The 13,114-nt window shown below is 46.6% G+C and overlaps 1 protein-coding gene across 1 annotated transcript; it reads left to right on the top strand.

The window, feature by feature from the left end:
* The first annotated feature begins 229 nt into the window (after positions 1–229).
* Ddx47 (DEAD box helicase 47) lies at positions 230–12,394 on the top strand. The gene is made up of 12 exons (NM_026360.3): positions 230–346; positions 920–1,013; positions 3,813–4,001; positions 4,194–4,265; positions 4,440–4,558; positions 5,200–5,271; positions 5,739–5,855; positions 6,669–6,815; positions 7,592–7,729; positions 9,234–9,304; positions 10,067–10,196; positions 11,897–12,394. Exons 1-12 carry the CDS (start codon positions 260–262, stop codon positions 12,026–12,028), a joined length of 1,368 nt encoding a protein of 455 aa, NP_080636.2. The 5' UTR covers positions 230–259; the 3' UTR covers positions 12,029–12,394.
* The last annotated feature ends 720 nt before the right edge of the window (positions 12,395–13,114 follow it).

The following is a 13,114-nucleotide window of genomic DNA, read 5'->3' on the forward strand; positions in this document are numbered from 1 at the left end:
AAATCCTGCCTCAAGAAACCAATTTAAAAAAATAAAAAATAGGGCAGATACCCAAAGGGCAGCAAGAAGGGATCGTCTCAGTTCCTTAGGCACACAGGCTTCCAGCCATTGCTGTTCTTCCAAGTCCCTCCTGTGTGGGGCGCTGCCACGCCAGACCCGCCAGCAGGAGGCGTTCAGAACCTACACTCTAGGAAAGTAATCGCCTACATTTCCCAGCACGCCTTGCGCCTCGGCCCCACTTCCGGAGCCCACGAGCAAGATGGCGGCGGACGAGGAACCCGATTCCCCCTCTGGAGCCCTTCAGACAGCTGCGGAAGAGGAGGAAACGAAAACATTTAAAGACCTGGTGAGAATGGGTGATGCTGGTATTTATTTTGTGATGTTGGCGTTTAGGCTCACCCAGGGTTTGGGTACTTCATATCCCAGCCGGTGGTGTGTAAAAACACCTTGGGGCCTAGCTCATGCTATCTTCAGGCTGTCAGAAACTCGGGGTCTCTTCACGCTCCCTCGGGTGCATTTGCCTTGTAGGATGCCGCTGGGTCGTGAGAGCCCCCGTTTGTTTTTCTCCCCAGTTACTGTAGAGCCTTATGTTATCTAGGGTCACGCGTGACCTCCTTACAAGAGGCAAGTTGTTATGGTGTGCGCCTCACTTTATACACGTGAGGCACTTGGTAGAATAATAGCTAGCCACTGGTCGGAACTGATTTGACGGGTTAAATGAGATAATACATGCAAAGAGTTGACAGCAGCCCCTGGTGAAGAGAAATTGTCTCAAGGCGCTGTCCCATAGTGTTCATATAAAGCAGGGTCTGAGATGTACAGTTATGTAAAGTGCAAAGGGCTACGTATCACCAGGAGGATGGCTCTGATAAAGGTGAGGATGTATTCTTTGCTAAAGTATGGTTTTCTGAATTCAAAGGGTGTTACGGATGTATTGTGTGAAGCTTGTGACCAGTTGGGATGGGCAAAGCCCACCAAGATCCAGATCGAAGCTATTCCTTTGGCCTTGCAAGGTAGGTTGGAATTAAATATGCAGGCTAGTACAGAGCCAGTGTGGCATTATATTCAGTTTTTGTGTTGCTTCTAAGAGCTATTGCTGTCAAATTCCAAGTGAAATAAAGATATAATCTCTCCCTGGGTATGGCAGGACTACTTGAGTTCTTAACACCGAGGAGGCAGAGACCTTGCTTCAAATAAATATAAAGCCAGGTGTGATCACGGTGGCACAAGCCTGTACCATTTGGGAGGTAGACACTGACGTTAATGAATGGTGGGACGACAGTTTTAAACCCCTAGAGCACTCTACTGTCTGAATTTGCATGGCAGATCCTGACTGTTAGCTCTAAGAGATGAGAATTAAGAATCCATACAATGGACCATCAAGAGACCCATAATTAGCCTCCAAACGATGACACCATTGCATACACTAGCAAGCGTTTGGTGCAAGGACCGTGATATAGCCGTCTCTTGTGAGACTATGCCGGGGCCTAGCAAACACATAGGTGGATGCTCAGAGTCAGCTATTGGATGGATCACAGGACCCCCAATGGAGGAGCTAGAGAAAGTATACAAGGAGCTAAAGAGATCTGCAACCCTGTAGGTGCAACATTATGAACTAACCAGTACCCCGGAGCTCTTGACTCTAGCTGCATATGTATCAAAAGATGCCGTAGTCGGCCATCACTGGAAAGAGAGGCCCACTGGACAGGCAAACTTTATATGCCCCAGTACAGGGGAACGCCAGGGCCAAAAAATGGGAATGGGTGGGTAGGGGAGTGGGGGGGGGAGGGTGTGGGAGGCTTTTGGGATAGCATTGGAAATGTAATTGAGGAAAATACGTAATTAAAAAAAAAAAAGAGGAAAAAAAAAAAAAAGAATCCACCATAAAGCTAGGCGTGGTGGTGCACACCTTTAATCCCAGCACTCCATTGGCAGAGACAGGAGGATTTCTGAGAGTTTGGGGCTAGCCTGGTCTACTAAGCAAGTAGGAAAACACTTTGTCTTTAAGACAAAGAACAAACAAACAACGCCCCCCCCCCAAAAAAAAAACCAGAAAGAAAATCCATCTTGCTTATTCTGTATCTTCCAACACCCTTGATCAGACCTTTCTTGAAGTTATCTTTTCATTTCAACACAGTATTTTACTAGCCTGTCTCTTTAGCTACTGTTTCTTTCCTTTGGCTTTATAATAGCGATTCTATCACCATCCTCTATTTCCTTATTCTAAAACAACTTGGACCTACTGAATTAGAATTTTCAGGTGTCAAACCAGGTGGTGGTGGTGCGTGCCTTTAATCCCAGCACTCAGGAGGCAGGGCTTGGCAGATTTCTAAATTTGAGGCTAGCCTGGTCTACACAGCGAGTTCCAGAGCAGCCAGGACTACACAGAGAAGCCCTGTCACAAAAAAAAAAAAAAACCAAAGCAAACACACAGAAGAAGAATTTTCAGATGTGGGACATAGCCCCTCCTTCATAGATTGTACCTCTGATGTGTATGCCCCTCAGGGATGCGAACCGAGTGGAAATTCAGGGCTTTTGTGTGAATGGGAGGAACGAGGTTATGAAGATGCTCATGGGTCACGAGTAGTTTTGGCAACCAGGGGTATTTCATGCCGCCATTCTTTAGGAAGATGAGCTGAAGGCCTGCTGGCATAAGTATATCCTGTGTAGCTTGTAGCTCTCGCTCTCTCTCTCTGAACCTGAAGTTCTCTGTATCCAGAATCATTAACTTCCTCCCAGAACTGATTTTTCTATAGTTCCTGTCTCCGTTTTTGGCTTTTCAGTTTCCCATACTAAAATTGATGTCACCCACCACGTTCCTTTCAACCAGTTTTTGTTCGCTTTTACTTTTGAGATGGGTCCTTGCTGTGCTGTCCAGGCTGGCTTCAAACGCCTAGGCCTGAGTGCTCCTCTTTCTCTGAGCCTCCCATGTAGGTGGGACTACAGCTGTGCACCATCACGTGGACCGTTCAGCTCCTTGCCTCCTCTGGGTTTATCTTCGAGAAGAATAACACCACCTGTGAAATTCCCTGTTTATCAGGATCCATTAGGGGTTTATGAGCCCCTTCCTAGCCTCATTCCTACCTGTTTAATACCCTGCCATTCAGCCCAGGTGGGGCTTCACATAGCCCCGTCATACACTGTTTCTTAGAGCCCCGGCCCTCTGTCCTCATGCAGGAATAGCTGTCCTGCCTTTTGCTTACTTCCATGTAGAATTTGTAGATCTCTGTTAGCCTGGCATTCCCCTTTATGTACTTTTTATCTTTTCTAGGGGCCTGTATTAAGGGCCTTACCTAATTAAACATGTGTGTTGGTAAGATCGCTCAGTGGTTAAAGGCTCTTACTGCTGAGTTTGATTTCTGGGACCCACATGGTAGAAGTAGAGAACGGAGTCCTACACGTTGTCTTCTGACTTGCCACAGTTATACATGGAAAAACACACACACACAGACCACATAAAACAATTTTAGAATTAGAAATTAGCCTTAAGTTAAACTTTTTTGTTTTGTTTTGAGACAGGGTTTCTCGGTGTAGCCTTGGCTATCCTTGAACTCACTCCGTAGATCAGGCTGTCCTTGAACTTAGAGATTGCCTGCCTCTGCCTCCTGAGTGCTGAGATTAAAGGCACAGGCTACCTCTGGCCTGTTACTGAATTTTAGCTAATATAGGGTAGAGGCCGTGCCCTTTTTGTTTATTCAGTTTATTCTAATTGACGAGGGAGAGCCTGTGCCCAGCATTGTGTCCGTATAGAAAACACTGAAGGAGCTCAGAGTGCCTTTCTTTGTAAAAGAGTTTTGTTTTGTTTCTTGCAGGTCGTGATATTATTGGGTTGGCAGAAACGGGATCTGGGAAAACAGGTGCCTTTGCTTTGCCCATCCTGAATGCCCTGCTGGAGACGCCCCAGCGACTGTTCGCCCTGGTCCTCACCCCTACTCGAGAGTTGGCCTTTCAGATCTCTGAGCAGTTCGAGGCCCTGGGGTCATCTATTGGAGTGCAGTGTGGTAAGTGCCTAAGCAGGACAGAGCCCTGTGTGCCATCCCAAGTGGGGAAGGAGAGCAGGAGGGCACGGTATTGACTTAAGGAGCTGGTGTTGTGGTTTAGCCTTGGGAGTGGGTGGACAGATGTAAGTAGAAATCTAATATTGGCTTGAAGGTGCTCACTGAGAAGGTTCTGTGTTTGCTTTGTTTCTGTAGCTGTCATTGTTGGTGGAATTGATTCAATGTCTCAGTCACTAGCATTGGCCAAAAAACCACATATAGTAATAGGTGAGTCACTGACACAGGTAAATACCACCATGACCATATGGGTTGGAGACAGTCTAAAATGTTGGGTGACACCTGGGGAGTGGACCTGTGACTCTGCTGACTCTTCCGTGTCTTCATTGTTTTCTGGGAAGAAGATGATTTTCTTACCTTTGGGTCCTTAACCTTTCTTGGTAGCTACTCCTGGCCGACTGATTGACCACTTGGAAAATACCAAAGGCTTCAACTTAAGAGCTCTTAAGTACTTGGTCATGGATGAAGCAGACCGGATACTGAACATGGATTTTGAGACAGAGGTGAGTTTTTTTTGTTTGTTTGTTGTTTGTTTTTTTGAGATAGGGTTTCTCTCTAACAGCCCTGGCTGTCCTGTGTAGACCAGACTGGCCTTGAACTCACAGAGATCCACCTGTCTCTGCCTCCCAAGTGCTGGGATTAAAGGCATGTGCCACTCTGCCCAGCCTAGAGGTGAGTTTATAACAGCAGTGTCCCTAGAGCTTCTCTGGTCCTCTCTTTGACACTGGTTTTGGTTCCTTGGGCCCCATCTCTGTAGAGCTCTGTGTCGACCTCAGTGAGAGCAGCATCATGCCCACTGTTTCCCTGCAGGCTTGGGGCGTCTCACCTTTAGAATGTGGTCCTGGCTGACCTGAGAGGTGAGGCCTTAACCCTGCACTTCTGTCTCATTTGCTGAGCGAGCTCTGTATACCTGGGGGTTTCACCATCTTTCCTGAGCTGCTTGACAGTGTTGTCTGGTCTAGTATCAAAGTGTAAATATTCAGTCAATTCTACCTGAAAATCTGAATTGAGTTTTAAGTCCTTAAACCTCCAGGGTTTGGTTTCTCAGTAGTCCTGTCTCGTCGCCCGACATCCCCTATACCATGCAGAGAATCTATAGACATCTAGTCTAAATGTCACTGGCATTCTTTCCTGTGTGCTCCAGGTTGACAAGATCCTCAAAGTGATTCCCCGAGATCGGAAAACATTTCTCTTTTCTGCCACCATGACCAAGAAGGTGAGGTTTGCTTGGGCTCCTGCTTCCTCTATAAGAAATGACACACAAACACGAGCAGGCAATCGCCAGTTCCGGGCCAGGCTGCTCCATATGGTGAAGCCCTACCCAAAACCAAAAATTAAAAAAAAAAAGAAAGGAATTGATACATGAGTATCCCAGCTATTTGGGAGGCCGAGGCAGGTGGATGACAAGTTTAAGGCCTGAGTGGACCACAAAGTAAGTTCACGACCAGACTGGGCACCGTAGGGAGACCCTGCCTCAAAGAAGAAAGTAAAACTAGGGTTCGAGTTGTAGCTAATAGGAAAATCTGTGGTTGAACTTGGGGGGGTTCTGGGTTTAATGTGTAGTGTGTACGTGCACCATACACACACCCCTATATCTATGTATTAGAACGATAATGAAGACACATGAAAGTAAGAACATTGAGCCTTTAGGAATTGATGTGTTATTCTGTTTTCTTTCTTTAGGTACAAAAACTTCAGCGTGCAGCTCTTAAGAACCCTGTGAAATGTGCTGTGTCCTCTAAGTACCAGACTGTGGAGAAACTGCAGCAGTATTACCTTTTTATTCCCTCGAAATTCAAGGTAAAGTGTTGACTTTGTCATTGCTGCCATTCCTGCCCTCACCGAAGCATCTGAGAGTATGTCAGCTCTCCACCCGCTGAGGGCTGCGTGGCCAGCTTAGGCTTATCACAGATAAAGTGAACATGCCAGGAATTCACGGCGTTAAAGCAGAGTACAAGTCCTGATAAAATGATAGGGTTTCTCCCCAGGCCACCCCTGCGGTTGATTTCCTTCCTCTGCTTAGTTCACGGTTACTTTGGAAAGACCTTGAGTGGTTGTCGAGTGCAGATCTTATGTGTGACCACTGATGTAATGGGGTTACAGGGCGCTTGGTTCACAGAGCGCACAGTAGCTAGTCAGGTGTGGCAGTGCATGCTGTGTCCCCAGCACTGGGAACCTGAAGCAGGAAGGTCACACTGTAGGTTCAGTGCCAGCCTGGGCCTTACCGTAAGTCTGAGGCCAGTTTGTATTATACTGTGAGACCTGCCACACCTGCACAGATGAGGGATTGACCTTAGGTGGGGCAGTTTGGCAATCAGGAAGTACAGGCATGGAGAAGCTGGGATGGGGTGGGCTGTGCCCTCTGATAGTTGTGCCAACAAGGACCGGGAAAGTCAGCATGTTTGTTTTACTGTATACACGGGTGGGCTTAGCTATTCTCCAGAGTGGGCCTGTCAGGGAGCAGTCTTGGCTCTACACATCCCACTATACATCCCAGAGGAGGAACCTCTGCTTGGTATTTTCTCCACACTGTCAACACCAGCACACGGATGGGTGTCTGCGCCTGACCACAGAAGGCGTGCTGTCCCCATATCCCTTGTTTTGTGATTTTAGGATACCTACCTGGTTTATATTCTCAATGAACTGGCTGGAAACTCCTTTATGATATTCTGCAGCACCTGTAACAACACTCAGAGAACAGCTTTGCTGCTCCGAAATCTCGGGTTCACTGCCATCCCCCTCCATGGACAGATGAGTCAGGTAAGAGTTCTTTACAGGAAGCAAACCCTGTGTCGGTAGATGAGTGAGCAGAGACGGCGCCAGAGCCAGTTGCACGCTCCTGGTTCATGGGCAGCCGTGCTCCTTGCACATCCTGGTCTTGTGTGCTCTGTGTGTTGCCTTACACTCTCTGCCCTTACACTCTCATGTTCAGGCAGCGTGTGGTAAGACTGGAGTAGGTCACATGGGCCTGCTGAGGTGGCTCGATTGGTAAAGTACCTTCCGTGCAAACATGAGGACCTGAGTTTGAGCCCTAGAAACATCCAAAGCTGGGTGTGGTGACACGTGCGACAGCCAACTTAGCCTAACCAGTGAGCTTCAGGTCAGTGAGCTGGAACTGTGGGAGCTGGGAACCAAATCTCCTGCAAATCACTGAGACATCTCTCCATCCTCAGGAAAGAGGTCTCAAAGAGAAAAAGATTGTCACAACACCCTCTGGCCTCTGCATGCGTGTTCATGTGCATACTGTGTGCACCGAGTATACACATAAATATACATCCACACAAAAGAACATTTCACAGGCACTTGTCTGGCTTGTAAGCTTTTGATGTAGTAACAGTGTTGACTCTCTGGTCTTAAGTATTTTTTGTTGTTTCCATACTTGTTTTGACTATGAAGCCCCAGCCTGGACTTAGAAGGGAAAAAGTATAAAAAAATAAAAATAAATTTCTTCTTGTTTATTTTGTCTGTCTTCCATGTCCTGTATATAAAGATTCTTTCATTTTTCAGAATTCAAGTTTCTCATTTCTTCTTCTCAGAGCAAGCGCCTCGGATCCCTTAATAAGTTTAAGGCTAAGGCGAGGTCCATTCTTCTAGCGACTGATGTCGCCAGCAGAGGTCTGGACATACCCCATGTGGATGTAGTGGTCAATTTTGACATTCCGACTCATTCTAAGGTGAGTCCTGCTGTTGCTTAGACTTTCTAGTTCTGAAGTTTGCTTGCTAAATAATGTGTTTTGTTGTTTGTTTTTCCTTAGTTATAGTGCAGTATTTTATCCTCTATTAGTTCAGTATCAGAAACTGAGAAAGTGATGAGGTAGAGCTCATTTGATAGACCACTTAGCGTAAGCTGAGGGCTTGAGCTGTAGCACCAGTAAACTGGGTGTGGTAGCACAGGTCTGTAATCCCAGCACTCAAGAGGTACAAGGAGGAAGATCAGGACTTTAAAGTCATCCTCAAAGACGTAGGAAGTGTAAGGCTAGCCTGGGCTGCCAGAGGCCCGGTCTCCTAGCAACAACTGAGAAAGCTCTTGACTGATTCATTCTCACCGTTTGCACATGCCTGTTTACAGCATTAGCAGATGTTAGTGTGAAGATATGCAGAGAGCATCACTGGACACAGGCTAAGGGGGCAAACGCAGCAGATGCTGACCTGCTCGCTGCTCTGCAAACACAGCTTCTGCTGCTTAGAGTCTCGGCACTTCTCAGTCTTGGCACGGTTAGCATTTGGACTGGTGGATTCTTTGTCTTGGGAGTTGTTTGTGTATAATATGCTTAACATTCCTTGAGTCTACTAGACAGTGTCTCACACTCTTCTAGCTGTGACAACCAAAAGTGTTGCAGGCGTTACCAAATGTTCCCGGGGAGAGGCAGGACCCCATGGGCCTCTGCTTCACTTGGCTCTTCATTGAGTTCTTACAGATAAGTCGCTCTCTCTTGATATTCACAGCAACTCCTAAGATTGTGCATTCCTTTCTAGCCCTGGTCTGTAAATAGGAACTAACGTGTAGAGACGTGGCGGCATGCAGATAATTGTGTAGGACTCCTAGAGCCCATGTCTGTCTGTCTGTCTTGATTTATTTATTCATGTATTTTATGTATATGAGTGCTGTGTCTTCATGCATACCTGAAGCGGGAAGCAGATTCTAGTACAGTTAGTTGTGAGCTGCCATGTGGTTGCTGGGAATTAAGCTCAGGACCTGTGAAAGAGCAGTCAGTGCTCTTAACCACTGAACTATCTCTCCAGCTGCCAGCCAGGGTTTCTCTTTATTCAGTGTTGCCATAATCCTGTGGATGGGTATTGTAGGTTTGTCTTTGTATAAGAGAAAGCAGGCATTAGATGAATTTTGTGCTATGAAAATGTTTTGAAAAAAGAGGAGGAGGAGGAGGAGGCCGGGTGGGGTGATACTAAACACCTTTCACCACAACATTTGGGAGGCAGAGACAAATGAATTTCTGTGAGTTCAAGGCTAGCATGCTCCACAAAGCAAGTTCCAGGACAGCCAGGACCGTTACACAGAGAAACTCTGTTATAAACAAAGAAGTAGATTTCTCAGCAAATTTCCCAGGCCAAGTCCGCCATGTTTCAAAGGCATGTGTTTTCTTTGAGAGGTTTGTGGCAGGACTTTGCACACATCCCTTCTTTGCTCAGATGTGAATTTATTTACCTTTTATGTTCCAGGATTATATCCATCGAGTTGGACGAACCGCGAGAGCTGGGCGCTCTGGGAAGGCCATTACTTTTGTAACACAGTGAGTAAATCAGCACGGGGACTGAGCAACAGACTGCACCTTCTGCCTGGTGCAGTGCTGTTGTACAGACTCTCTTCTGGCTCTGTGTGTGTGTGTGTCTGTCTGTCTGTCTGTCTGTGTGTGGTTACCTGGTTTTCATACATCACGTTGTGCCATACAGAAACACAATGGCGCTGCTGCTTGTTGGAGAACGAGAACTGGGAGCGGTGACCTTTGTTTCCCTTAATTCCGATGGGCTAGAATAACTGTGTCTGACTTTCTTATTTAAAATTTTTTATGTGTGTGGGTGTTTTGCCTGCATGTATGCCTGTGTGTGTACCACATGAATGTCTTGTGCCTGCAGAGGCTAGAAGAAGTCAGATTCCCCAGGGCCCGGAGTTAGAGACAGTTATGAACTGCCATGTGGGTGACGGGAATTGAACCATGGTCTTTAGAAGAGCAGTCAGTGCTCTTAAGCAGCAAGCCATCTGCCCAGGCCCATTTTAAAAGCTTACTCTTTGCCAGTTTCATACATGTATAAAATATATCTTGATCATATTTCCCCAAATATCCCCTCTCCCCTTCGTGTCCTCTTCTTTTTTCTACAACCCACCAAATCTAATTAGTGTTGCTGCGTATGATTGAGTGTGGGATACCTAGTGTTTTCTGTGAGTAAACCATACCATGGGTAATTTCCCAGTTGTCCGGGCACAAAGGATCACTAGCCAGTGGAAGGTGCCACATTAGCGGCTCAGCAAAGCCAGGCCAACTGTCCTTCCTCAGGTATGACGTGGAACTCTTCCAGCGCATCGAGCACTTGATTGGAAAGAAGCTGCCTGTCTTTCCGACGCAGGATGAGGAGGTCATGATGCTCACGGAACGTGTGAATGAGGCCCAGAGGTTTGCCCGGATGGTACGCTGCGTCTGCTCTTAGCAGTCTCTGATGGCCTTACCCCATCAGACACTTGAGGTTTTGTCCAGAGTTGAAATGAGCTAGCAAAAGTTGAGGGCTTATGGGAAATTCACCACTGAATCTGGGTTCGTGTAGTCTGAACAGGCTGGCCATATCCTCCACTATGCCTCCCCCCAAAGGTCAATCTCAAGGTCAGAAGACTAGCTGTGGTTACAGTGAGCTTGGGTATCTGCCTCACCTCTCAGAACCAGTCCCTCCCTTGAATACCTTGAATACCTTCTGTGTGTTCTGAACACCAGGCAAGCTCATGTGAACCACGAGTCTAGGGTACTACTAGGGGTAGTAGCAGTAGCAGCATGAGAGAAGATTCTAGAGGAAACCTTGGAATGCTGTGTCCTTCCTGGAGAGAACTCTGAAGTGTGGTGGATACTTCGCCTTTGTTGGCTTATTTTGAATAATTGAGATACAGACTTGCTGTGGGTTTTTGCCCACGTGGAATTTATGTGTGAGCTTTTGTTTATAAACATGCTATCTGTGGTGGGGAAGAAAGTTAGCCAGGCATGCACAAGCACACAGGTGCTACCTGTAGTTAAGTATAGTGGCATATACCATGGTCCTATAATGACATATACCATGGTCCTATAATGACATATACCATGGTCCTATAATGACATATACCATGGTCCTATAATGACATATACCATGGTCCTGTAATGACATATACCATGGTCCTATAATGACATATACCATGGTCCTGTAATGACATATACCATGATCCTATAATGACATATACCATGGTCCTGTAATGACATATACCATGGTCCTGTAATGACATATACCATGGTCCTGTAATGACATATACCATGATCCTAGCACTTCTGAAGCTGAGTCGGGATCAGTGAGAGTTTGGGCCAGATCTGTGCCTGGGGAAAAATTTCACAAAGTATAGAACGGATTAAAATGGTAGCTGAAGAGGGGAACCAGGCTCTGGAGAACCATTGAGAGCATCAAGCTAATTTTTGGTTTTTAAGGCATAGTAAGAACTGACCTAATTATATGTGACTGTCATTTTTATGTCTCAGCAAATATAAATCCATGGGATTTTTCCCCCCAGTTTTACCGTCCTGTCCACCATGTGACATTTTTGTTATTCTTAGATTTTTGAGGCAAGGTTTTGCTGTATAGCTCAGGCTGTCCTTGCACTTACTGTGTAGTCCAGGTTGCCCTTGAATTCATATCCAGCCTCTTGCTTCAGCCTCCCAAGTGCTGGGATTACAGCTGTGCACCACCATGACCAGCACATGTAATCACTTTTTGATGGCTATATCGCATGCTGTAGCATGGTTTACAATGGTGATTTGTTTTCTCCACTTTAACTAGGGCTGTGCTTAATAAATATCCTAGTAGCCTCTTATTTCCTTAAAGGAAACTTCTAGAAGTGAGATTGACCAGAGAGTACACATACAGTAGAATTCATACAGAATGCCTGATTGTCCCCTAGAAAAGCCAGAGCAGGTCATGTGACCACATCTGGGCCAGCCAGTCTCATTTCACTTTGGTGCTTTGGTCTCTGTATGAGGTCAGCGTTTCTGTTCATTTGGAGTTGATTCTTAGCCTTTTCGGGCATTCTCTGACCTGAGGATGGGGCACGGGGGTTGCTGTTAACTCCAGTCAGTCACATCGTGTTTGCTGCCTTGCAGGAGTTAAGGGAGCACGGAGAAAAGAAGAAACGGAAGCGAGAGGATGCAGGAGATGATGATGATAAGGAGGGCGCCATTGGTGTGAGGAACAAGGTGGCTGGGGGCAAAATGAAGAAGCGGAAAGGCCGCTAATGCTTTAGAAAGACTTCTGCTCGCCTGCTCGCCAGCTGTGAGATTCTGTCCAGAGACCACTCGGCCAGCTGGGAGAACGTTCCTCGGGATTGCAGTGTCATTGCAATGGGACAACTTTTACAGTGTTGACACAGGACTGGCCGCTCTTCAGCTTGCATTCCTCACCTGTGACACAAGTGCCGTGTGCTCTTCATGCTGCACCTCTGCCTTCCCACCTGCAAGCCACGGCCTGGCGGATGGAGAGCGCTGACTGTAGTTAACTGTAAAGCTTCTACAGAATGGTGTGTACGCCACCTTATCTCAGCCGGCATTCAGCCTGATGTGGGTCAATAATTATTATGATTAAAGATGTATTTTTATTACCTGTGTGTGTCTGTGTGTGCACTTTTATGCAGCTACCCAGAGGCCAGAGGAGTTGGCCTCCCCTGGAGCTGGAGCTGCAGGCAGTTTTGAGTCACCGCTGTGGATGCTGTGGATGCTGAGAATCAAGTTCAGGTCCTCTAGAAGAGCAGTATTCAAACTCTTTGGAGACCTTGTTATTGAAGGCTTTGTAGCTCCTGCTGATGGGGACCTGTTCGTGTCATTATATGGCAGCTTAATTGGTTGTCTTTAATTGAATTAAGACATTAATTGGCATGTTGAAAAATGAAGAGCAAGATGATGGATGGCTTTAAAGAGAAGTTCTGTTTAGAGGAAGCTGCACTTTCCTGCTATTGGTGCGGCAGCAAAGGGCTTCAGAGCCCCAGGTACATTCATTTTCCTGATTCCTTGTCTAGGGACTTTACAGGTTGCTGGGGTTACAGATGTGTGCCACTATGCCTGGAGACCAAACCCAGGGCTCGTTAGGTTGGGACTCTACCAACAGAGTAGCCCGGGCTTTGCATTTAATTGCTGTTCATGGTGCATTTGAGTGAAGGATGAGTTAGAGGACTCGGACAATCGAAAGGAAGCGGGGAGGAGCCATCCATACTTGTGAGCAGTTGATCTGAGTTGGGCACCCTTGGGGCTCATTTTCTAACCAGTCATGCTTTCCTGATAGGCTTCTCCAACGTGACTGTGGTGGTGACTTTATTTTGCATCAGTGGA

Source organism: Mus musculus, chromosome 6, assembly GCF_000001635.26.
Source record: "Mus musculus strain C57BL/6J chromosome 6, GRCm38.p6 C57BL/6J".
NCBI classification, from domain to species: Eukaryota; Metazoa; Chordata; class Mammalia; order Rodentia; family Muridae; genus Mus; species Mus musculus.